Below are 11,331 nucleotides of genomic sequence, written 5' to 3' on the forward strand. Positions count from 1 at the left end.
ATAACAGACGTCGCTATTCGCACGGACACGAAGCCCACGTGTACCCGGATAAAAACGTATCATTCAGTGAATGGAATAAACCATTAATGTACAATATAACGTATTGGATACAATACAGCGTATTGTAATTGAATGTCGAAGCAATATTATTCTTGTTTGGATATACAATTCAAAAACAATATAATATATTGTAACAGAACATTGTATTGTTTTTAATTGGTTTTATACCTTACAATTTTGGTCAAATTCCTATTTTCGCGTAAAACAACTGTTGCTTTTTTCTATGTAGCTTTGCTGAAAGAAATAAACAAAACAAGTTCAGAAAGCAAGAAATGTTGGGTGAAAAATATTCAAAAAGTTAAAATAAGTAGTTTTTTAGAAGTCACTTGACATTAGCTGTAACGATGAATGCAACCATGATACAGTTCGTTGAATTGTTTTTGTATTGTACAACAATACACGAATTGCTAAACAAGACAATACATGAACATTATATCGTATTGTATTTTCAAAATGTTTGTATGAGAAAATATCTATATTTGTATTGTTACGATACTTAACCACCCATACATTATATTGCAAAAATCTCATATACCATACAGTGAACTGTTCAAAACAATATATTGTACTGTAATTGTATTGTCATTTTACATATACTGTATTGTATTTCCAATATATTGAATGGTACTGTTACAATACGTTATATTGTTTTTGTATTGTATTTTTTATTCGGGTAGTCTAATCGATTGATTAACAATGGAAAAAGAAAAGAATTTTAGTTTTGTAGTCCGGAAATTTCAAACATTTACATTTGAAACATATCTGACGACTTCAATTTCTGTGTGAAACGTTTTGTAGCGATGAAAAATTTTTTTTTGACTAATTTTCAATCGACTCAATATTATTATATTCGTACAAAATCGACCCTTTCAGAGCCCCTCCTGGCTACACCACTGGTCCATCACCCGAAAGGCTTTGGGGTTTTTCATATTTCGACATGTAGAATCAAACAAAATTAGTCCGGTTGAAAACCCCGTGAAACACCATCGTGACCTTCCCTTGTCAGCAAAAATTATATTTATATCTGGAAAATAAATGTTTTCAAATGTTTCCACCATAAATGTTGTAACAAATATACCAATTATTTTTAAAACTTATGGGTTGTTATGTTTTGATAAGTTGCGACTAATCCTTCGTAATGTTCAAATGTTTTCTCTTAGTGTATAACAGTCTCTTCGGGATTCTTAGGGTAAACCTACCAAGATTTAAACAAAAGTTGTCCAGGGTTTCGCAGAAATTCGGGAAGATTCTTTCAACATTGCGACTAGGAAAATAAATTTCCATATTGTGCTATATATGGCAATGCTAATCGGGATTCCATATAATTCATATAAGAAATTCATCAACACTTAGATTATAATACTGTCAAAATGACACCAAGTATTTTTTCCAAAAATTCTCTTCCAGGATTCTATTTGATTCGTACTCAAAATTCATTGAATATATTTTCAGAAATTTAATTCAAATCCGACCTATGATCCAGTAAAGTCGTACTTGAAAAACTTGGCTGTGACGCGTTTCTTTATATCATATATACATATAAACATTCTTCATGCTCATTTTGAATCTCAAATCGAATTACAAATTAGATTTATGTGTAAAACAGTTATAACGCCTATGAGAATCATGAAAAAAAATATTTGGAGAATAGCTGCTTAACATATTTGAATGCCAATTATGAAATTTACAAAATAAAGCATAAAGCTTGGAAAACAGCTCCCTTTAAGACACCTCAATACATTTGGGTTGGTTTTGCAATTATTTGAAATCTGAAATGTGTCAAACTTATTTCTTAAGAATATAATAAGCCAATGTTTAAAACCAGGCAAGAATATTGAATTTATTATGCTTGATTGTATAGAGCCAAGTCTTCAAAGTTTGTACGGATAATTTGCGGACACCCTGTACATACTGCATTTTGTTTTCTGATAGATTTGACTGTGTTTAAAAAAAATTATAGGTGATTTTTTTATTCTGCTGACATGGGGTAACATTGATTACCCATGAAAACAACGATCGGTAATATTGAAAATGTCATTACTTACTAAAATCATAGTCCCTGAAGCCGAATATTAAGGCCAAACTCTTACAAGTCTTAAATTTTTTGAGTTATTCCGAAACTAAAAACACTTTGAAATGTGGAATACGCCTAAAGGTTCCTAAGAAAATTCTGCATTCGTTTTAGTAATTTGTGAACTATTCTCAACTGAACATATTTATGGAGTGCTTCGGAGAGCCCAAGCAAGACGGTTCGTTTTCGGGACCCCGAGAAGTTTTACGGTTCGCGTTGTGTGAGCGCGAAAAGATATTCGTGTTAAGTCGAGGATAGATTAGCAACTGGTGAGCTCGTTTCATGCGTATAATGACACATTGTTTTCATGACAGCGTTAATTTTATGTAATATTCAAACAAACTTTGTATGGTTCGTCACTATAAGTTTCGTCATTATGCCTGTTTTATATAATTTCAATAATAATTATAATTTCTCTCATGTTTTTCAATAGTTTCAATAGTTCTACATTCTGGATGTTGACGTATATATTAAAACTCCTATAAAAAACTTTTCATCTCGAGACAAAAATGTACAGCATTACTCTTCTGTAATTTTCAAACAAACTATGTATGGCTCGTCACTACAAGTGTCGGCATCATTCCTGTTTCATATTATTTAAAGGCATACATATATTTTTCTCTTTTCGCTATTACTAAAATCATCTTTTCAATGGTTCGGCATTATTGATGTTGACGTATTTTTCAAATCTTCTACCAAAAATTTCTCGAGACAAAATGCGAAACTAGATTTAGGTTTTAGTTGTATTTTTCCTCCTTATCCATGGATCGCATCAATGACCAATGGTGACTCCCAGATCTTTTCCTCCCTCACTAATAAACACCCTTCCCTTGGTGATTGTGGAGATGCAGAGGTATTCTCGGTCTCTAGATGCAACAATCATTACACCCTAACATTACTTTTCCATCCCAACTGACTATAAGGATTTGGCCGGCGCGTTATTGATCAATAATATGAGATCTGCTACTGAACTTCGAGAATAAGCGGAAACTCCCATGCCTTATTGATTTGGATCGTAGTGCAATTCTTACCAGTTCCGATCAATCACGGAGTAGCAACCATGGGTATGTACAGTCAGTCTATGCTATGCCATGCTATGCTTTTCTTAACTGAACATATTTGTGGAAGTTTTGACAACGGAATCTTTTGAAGCGGTGTCATTTTAAGTAACAATCGCATTTCTTTTGCTCATATTGTTTTTAGAACTCATGTGAGACGTGATTCTTTGATCGTATCATCCATAAGCATGTATATCATTGTTTCCAAAAATTGAAAAACTTACGCATAAACACAACTCAATTTTCTCAAAAACCTCAATGTTTATTAGCTCATAAATAAAAGTAAGAGTATCATCATTCATGCATTGAAAATATTTCATCGATAAATGTTGATTTGAACTTTTTATGAGGAGGGTCATTGCGATCAATATTACCCCGCTGATCAATGTTACCCCGGACTACGGTACTTTGCAATTGGATTGAATGGTCAAATTGAAGTGAAGTTTGTGAAAAAGTTACACGTTTTATCGGTAAGATGATCACGTGATTATTGAGCTGAAATCGAATTCAGGTTAACTTCTGCGTCCATAAGTCCATGAGTCGTGTCGTAGAGGTAACCCGCCCAATCTAGAGAACAGGGAGTCGTGAGTTCAATTCTCACCGAGAAGACGTGTAACTTTTTCGCAAACTTCACATCAATTTGGACATTCAATCCAATCGCACAGTATATGTAATGTTTAGTTTTTCATTCAGATATGCTACACAGAATTGCTCCATTAGTTTTTCTAACGGTAAGAGAAGTTTTTTCAACAATTCGTATAGTTAGTTTCCTAGGATTTTCACTATAGACATTCACAATCGTTCTTCAAACCATGAAAATCCTGATCGTGTCATCCATCCTCCACAAAAATAAATACGACGTTGATCAGTTTGTATGTAAATTGAACAGATGATGAATAGTTTCGTTAGGGATATTCATTTAAAGTAGCGTAAACTGAGATATTGGTGATGAAACATTTCAAATAAAGGGGTCTATTTTATAAGTCGAGTCGATCAAAATGACTCGACTCGAATCACTGTCGACCGAAAAATTCACTCGACTCAGCTTTGTCACTGTATTACTATGGGAGTCGACGGGTGACATCTGAAATATGCATGCTTGCTTTGATCGACAATGAATTTAGACGAGTCACATGAATCTGCTCGATTTACAAAATAGGCCCCAAAATATTCCTTTTCTGGCTCCAGACGTCCAAAAATAATTTGTCAATGATCTAGTTACCCTACAAAAATAACAAGCTTGTCAAAAGTTAGTTTATTACGAACTTTTATTCGATTCGTTCCAGCCAAGCTTCACCTTCACGGGCCCTCAAGCGTGTCAACCCCATATATGAACCGTGGCCAACATGATTTTGACATTTTTAGGAATTTGATACTTACACGCTCGTTCAGATCTACTCAAAAGTGAGTAGATTTCGACTCACTTTGGAACAAAGTGGAACTGCTCAAAAGTGAGTAAAGCCATTGTTACTCACTTTAGAGTAACACTGTCAAATGTCAAAATTAGAGTAACACTTACTCACTTCGTTTAATCTGAACTTTGCGAAAGTGGGTAGATGTCACTCACTTCAGAAATAATATTTCGGGAAATAAATTTATTATTTGTATTTATAAATAGAATCAGAAAAAAATATTCGAAAGGAATAACATTTATTTCATTATTTCATACATAAATATATGAAAAGTACATGATAAGTAATAAAATTGTGATATTTATGTCTAAACTTTCGCTTCTCTGGAACGGATCCCCGAAGGATATAAATCTCTGGGAGATCAATTTACGATGACGTCACGCGGCAACTTCGAGCGGGAAGATAACCTAAGTGTTCGCAGTAAACTGCGGGCCGTGTTTACCAAAAATGAACGATTTCGCTGCGCATTCTTCCTCTCAATGTTCATCCGGTGAAATTCTCTCACTGGATTTTGATCCGGATGTTTGCCCGAGCCAGTAGCATTTCCGGAAAGACTAAAAAGAATTGATGATTAGCTCAATAAAAATGTATGACGGTAAAACTTACTGTATATTAACTTTATTCTTGCGGTTGTTCGATCAATATTATGACTTGGTTACCTTAAAAAACTCCGATCACGCTTCACTTGATATCGGGATTAATAATAACAGTAACAATAATAACAATAATTCATCTATTGCACAACTTGCATGATTCGTTATAGGTAATTCTACAGATTTTAAGCGCTGTTTTACTAGTATAATACATATTCTTACAACGATATTTACTTCTCAACTTGGAAGCCGAAATTTTCACAAGTATTTGACAGTTCCAAAGTGAGTCAAATATGTTAGTGTTTACTCAAAAGTGAGTAAGGTCGTTTTCTTTCATGAGTGCGTAACAAGTTACTCACTTTGATAAAATAAAGCTACTCACTTTTGACAGTTATTATGAAAGTTCAAAAGGGAGTCAAAGTTACTCTCTTTTGAGTACACTGTAAACTTGGCATTACCCTTTAAAGAATAAAAAATGCCCATTTTTTTATCGATGTATGCAATTGTCAAAATAAAGGGTACTTCAAAATTTTCAATAATGGGTATTTTATGCCCACTTACTTATTCCATTTATTTACTCTTTAATGGGTGAAAAACATCTTGTTATCCATCGTACTTGTACCTAGTGTTTGGGACACTTCAAGAATATTTCCCGTTATTATTATATATGTTTGCAGAAATAAGCGAATGTCCAAGGTAGGTACATTAAATTGTTTTTTGCATGTTCCAACTATACAAACAATCATATTTTACAGGGAGCTTGTCTGCTGAGTTCAACCCGTATGTTTCTGCAGTATAACAACCTCCAAGAGCAGCAGCCTCATTTACCTGTTCAAAAACTCAACATGTGATGGCTAATCTTCCTGTACCAGAACAATAATCGATTTTTGTGATATTTTTGAATAAAATGTTCTACAGTAATAATATTGTTTTGGTTATTATTTTACGAAAATGAATATAAAAATAAAAACAAATTTCCATTAAAAAATAGGGTAAATATTACTCTGTTTCTGAAAAAGTATGTTTTGGATAGTGGGTAAAATTCACTCGTTGATTTGACGTACAAGCCTTGTGCTCTTTAAAGAGTAAAGGCCCTTTACTCTTTTTATGAGTTAAACTAGTTTCTCTCAAAGAGGGTACTTTTTTACCCTTTAAATGGTACTTTGAGCTTACAGTGTAGATTTCAACGAGCGTGTATGGGGAATCTGACAGTTTTGGGTTGTTCACGGTCACTTATAACTACTCATCAACGTGGGTATAAGCTGGGTGAGACGCATAATGACGGAATTTATTTATGTGTGCTTTTGCGCAAAAGTTACACGATTCCTAGAAATATGCAAGTAAATGAGTAAACAATTGTGTAAGCCACTAAATAAAGGGAGAAACTATCTTCAACGTATTTTTGTTGTAAGTTACGGGGAAATCGTATTTTGATGGCCCCCTGTTCACCTTAGTTGACGAATCTGCGACTGTTTTGTTTTACGATACAAAGAATTCTTCCCAGAAGACCGCCGAATTGTAATGTTGCCACAAGGAACTCCTCATTCAACTTATTATCGTGAAAATGATTACAATCGCTTTTGAATAATTTCCCACAATCATTCAAGTTATCCCCAGAGTTTTTGTTTAAGTAGAAAAGCTTGAATTCTGACACCAAAGGTCCCAATTGAACCGTCAAACGTGGTTCCAATCGAGCAAATTCAATGATACCCAAAAAGATGTCACGCAAAAGAGACGATGGGTGTGTGTTAGTGGAAAGCGATACGTAAGTGACGTCATTGATAAGCTTGGTTTCTTATGGTGACTGACCGGATGACACGCACACTAAAACATTGTTTGAATGACCTCAATTATCGAAAGTAATTGTAAATGTTGTTTATAAACATAGTCAAAATCCTCTCCGCGTTTCTCTAGTCTAATCATATTCTCTAGTTATCCCAAGTGAATGTGGGATGTTTCATAATCAAAAAACAACGCGCCTCAAACCCTCAAATATTAAATTGCAGAACACCTTTTTCGACTAAAACCCAATTCGATGGCAAGTAATGGGAGTCGATGCGCGTTGCGTTCAGTTAGGTTAATACTAAAGACAATTTCTGTGCGTTTCCATGAAAAGGGATCGGCCAGGACCAATGATTGATTCTAAGCAGTACTGTTACTTGCTCGTGTGCACACTGCCAAGTCCGAAAACAGAGAGGAACTGTTTCTAGACTGCGATGCTGGTCGCAGCCAACTTAGGGTCAGTGTTCCCTTAGTGGACAGTCCCCTATAGTCACACTAGTGACTATTTACGGCCGTTTTGCTATAAATCTTTTCAAAATATTTTTTGACATGAAGGTCAGGAGCTATTTATCTAAGCACCATTGATACACATTTTGATTTTGTTCAAAAAATGATCGAAATAATTAGTTTTGCTTAAAATTTGAGCTCCCTTGCGCCTATAGTAAACCTATTGTTCCTATAGTAGCACTACTGAGAGAAGCTGTTTTTTATTATACGAAATTATCAATGAATTAAGAACATTTTTTACATCAAAAGAAAGCTTTGATCTACACTTTGAAGGAAAAATATAAAAGCTTTGTAAAAATATGGTTTTGATTAGTATTTTTCCAAAGCCGTGATGCTAGTGCTACTATAGGAACAGAAGTTAGAAATAGTGCTACTATAGGCACATGTATGCCTATAGTGGCACAAGTGATAATAAATACAAACATAGGAGTTTAAGTAGTTTTCATATTTTTCCCTCAAAACCAAGATAAAAGCTTCCAGATGATATAAAAATAATTACGCTAGCGTTATTTTTCGATTTTACATGAATATTTGTTCTTAGCTATGCGGCTATTGGTACATCGACCCTATGTGATATTTGAATATGCGTAATTTGGTGGGTGAAGGAACTCGCTATCTCCTTCCGTTTGGGAGATATTCTTGTTTTTCTCTCAAAAACATGCCTACTTTGATTATGAATATCTCTGTTTGGGGAATACATAGAAAATATCTTTTGACGGCATTCAAAAGACAAAAATTGTATGTTACATAAAAAAAATTACAAATGTGTTATTTTCGTAGCTCTAATAAAATGCCCTAAAAAACAAAGGATTTAAAGCAGAAAAACTTTTATGACTTTTGAACTTAAATAGATATCATCAAAATTTTTGCATGAAAATTTGCGTTTTGTTAAGTTCTTAAAGTCGTTCATAGACCGCTTCGACGAGAAATCAGAAATGAGAAAGATAGGGCTCTAAAACTATTTTAAAGATTTTCATAGAATGTATTTCTTTATTATTTTGCAATTTGAGCATGAAAATAAAATTTAAGACAAAAATGATCTTCTACAAAATTGTTTCTAAAAATGTAATCTTTCATACTGTGTCATTTAAAACTAGGGTGGTCGACAATATCACACAAATCATATAATCAATTTTCTTATTGGTAAAAATACTAAATTTCTTATTTGTAAAAAAAAATACTCAATTTGGAAAAGCAGTATAATATGATGTTTGATCAATTTTGCCAAAACAGTTTTTCTGTAGCTCAAAATTTGACCAATCTAGAGCATTTTTTCCTAATCATCGCAGGGTGGTTCAACAAAAATAAGTTTTTCAACTCTAGTTTTTTTTTAATATTAGTTTCTCGTCAAAGTCGTCTATGAACTTTTAGAACTTAACAAAACGCAAATTTTCATGCAAAAATATTGTTCATATCTATTTTACTATTAAAATTATTAAAGCTTCTATGATAAAAAATATTTGTTTTTCAAGACATTTTATTAGAGTTACAAAAATAACGCATCTGTATTTTTTTTTGATATAATATACAATTTTATTTTGTCTTTTGAATGTCGTCAAAAAATATTTTTTATGTTTGCCCCAAAGAGAGATATTAATAATCAAAGTAGGCATGTTTTTGAGAGAAAAACTAGAATAACTCCCAAACGGAAGGAGATAGCGAGTTCCTTTACTCACCAAATTAAGCATTTTTTAAAGCTCTAAAAGTGTTTCATAGATTACTTTGATGAGAAATTTGAATTGAAAACTCTAGAGCAAGAAACCAGTTTTGTTCGGACCACCCTATGTCACCGTATGAAAATAGCTCTAAATCGGTCAATTTACGAGATACAAAATTTTTTTTGGCATAGTTGCTTGAAATTGAATGGTCTACAACTTTGCTGAACCATGTATAATATAATTTCTACAAATAAGAAAGTTAATTTTCAATAACACCAAACAAAGGCCATTACCAGTGCTGAGAATGGTAATAGTAGTAGGCTTGAATTTCGCGAAAATCACGTGGCTTTCCCAGTACAGTAGTTCAAATTCGTGAATCTCATCAAGTAGGCTATGTTGGGTGTATGAATTTTCTAAATCGTTAGTGTCATTGAAGGCTCTAAATGCGGGAAATGCAGCGGGAAATAGTACATTTTTCTACAGTAATTTTGGGTTGCCCTTAGCAACGGGTATTTTGCAATTTTCAAGACTCTTTGCCTACATCAGCGATAGGCGTGAGTTTCACTGGCTTCACTGATTGCGATTGGGTTTGTTTGGCTACTGTAGAATGAATTTCAGATTTTTTCCCAACCCTGGCCCTTACGCCTTACTGATACAAACAACTTTGTAGAAGACTGTTTTGTCTAATGTTTCATTCTTATGCTCAAAATGCATCTTTCCGCGTAAAACTTTTTCCTGGACCATAGTGCAATGTCGGAAAATGATGAACTAGTGGTGTTGCACAAATTACAATGTGTGACCATCCATATATCCATATAAGTTGAGCCACATCTGATAAGCTAATATGTTCCACATAAAATTACAACAAAAGAGTTGTAGTTTATTTTTTGACAAGAAAACTAAAATAATCCAAAAAGTAAACGGAAAACCGAATTTAGTACAATACCATTTAATTCCACTAGAGTTTGTATCCTTTGACAGATACGCGTATTTCGTCCTCAACTGTAAGGCCGTCTTCAGTTTCGTGTACTTGACGCGACTTTTATCGAAGATTTATTATAAAATAATCTAGTTTTACATTCCAAATTACAATTTTCTCAGTTCAAATTGATTTTATTGTCCTTCCCAATTAAATTTCCTGTAGAATGGCCTTATTTTTGAGGAAAATTGGTAAGATTGCTTTGTCTTCCGGAAAACACTCGCTCGCAACACGATATGCCTCGGTACACTTGTCCAGCCCCATAGCCCTCAACCGTCCCGTACACTTCTTCACATCTCGTCTGAAGAGCTGATCAAATCCGCCCGTAACCACATACAAGCGATCTATTTGAGCTCCACACTGGTCACCGTACAGTCCCTCTCGAACTAGAAGACATCGCAACAGACATCTGGTCTCTTGAAGTGCAAAGCAATCATCTCGCAAAACATCACTTATTACATGCTCCGTGAAACCCAACATTCCGGCGCAATCCCTAATCGTTTGCTGGTACTGAAGCGACTTGGACGGCACGAAAACCAACTGATCCAGCACTATGTCGTAGTAGTTGGCATCGTAGCATTCGGTTGACCGGGCGGAAAAGGCGCAAATATCGCCCCGGAGAATCGAAACCGATACATTGGCGATGCACTGCTGGGTACGCTGCTGGTAGCCCACATCGGTCGGATCCTGAACGTAGAAGCGATCGTAGGTGCGGGGAACTCCACTGCAGTCATCCCAATCCCCGGTGTTTATGGACAAGCAACGCAGCCGACAGTCCAGCGGGGATTGTCTGGTGAGAATTGTGCGACACTCCGGTCCTGCTGAATTAATCGATTTGTACACTGCGTTGTGCTGAAGGGCGTCGGTCGGTAGGCTGAAGCAGGCGAGGATTGCTAACAATGCGTTGAAGATCGTCATGACTGCGCATCGGTGACTGATGAGATGCTGCTAGGAATGTGGCGGTTTATAGGTGGATTGAGGCGGAAACGTTCGGCGTTTGCTTATATGATCAAAACACGTAGCTGAGTAGCGATATGTCATGATGGTGTTAATGACGCGTGTATATTGCGCGGCGATTCAAACAAAGGTTAATAATCTCCAGAACGTGGACAATTCTGGACAAACATTTGAAAAGGGCTCAAGAGGTCTTGAGCCTTTTTTCGGAAACGTTGCTGTTGAGCCCTTTTTAGCTCGCCCACGCAAACTAACAC

The 11,331-nt window shown here is 35.0% G+C and overlaps 1 protein-coding gene across 1 annotated transcript; it reads right to left on the reverse strand.

Annotated features, from left to right (window-relative positions):
* Positions 1 to 10,270: 10,270 nt before the first annotated feature.
* LOC5565548 (general odorant-binding protein 45-like) lies at positions 10,271 to 11,038 on the reverse strand. Its single transcript, XM_001649869.2, has one exon. It carries the CDS (start codon positions 11,036 to 11,038, stop codon positions 10,271 to 10,273), a length of 768 nt encoding a protein of 255 aa, XP_001649919.1.
* Positions 11,039 to 11,331: the final 293 nt, after the last annotated feature.

The sequence above is a fragment of the Aedes aegypti genome, chromosome 2, assembly GCF_002204515.2.
Source record: "Aedes aegypti strain LVP_AGWG chromosome 2, AaegL5.0 Primary Assembly, whole genome shotgun sequence".
Lineage (NCBI taxonomy): Eukaryota > Metazoa > Arthropoda > Insecta > Diptera > Culicidae > Aedes > Aedes aegypti.

Coding starts and splice junctions, on each gene's coding strand:
- LOC5565548 (XM_001649869.2), bottom strand. CDS start 11,038: ATGACGATCTTCAACGCATTGTTAGCAATCCTCGCCTGCTTCAGCCTA.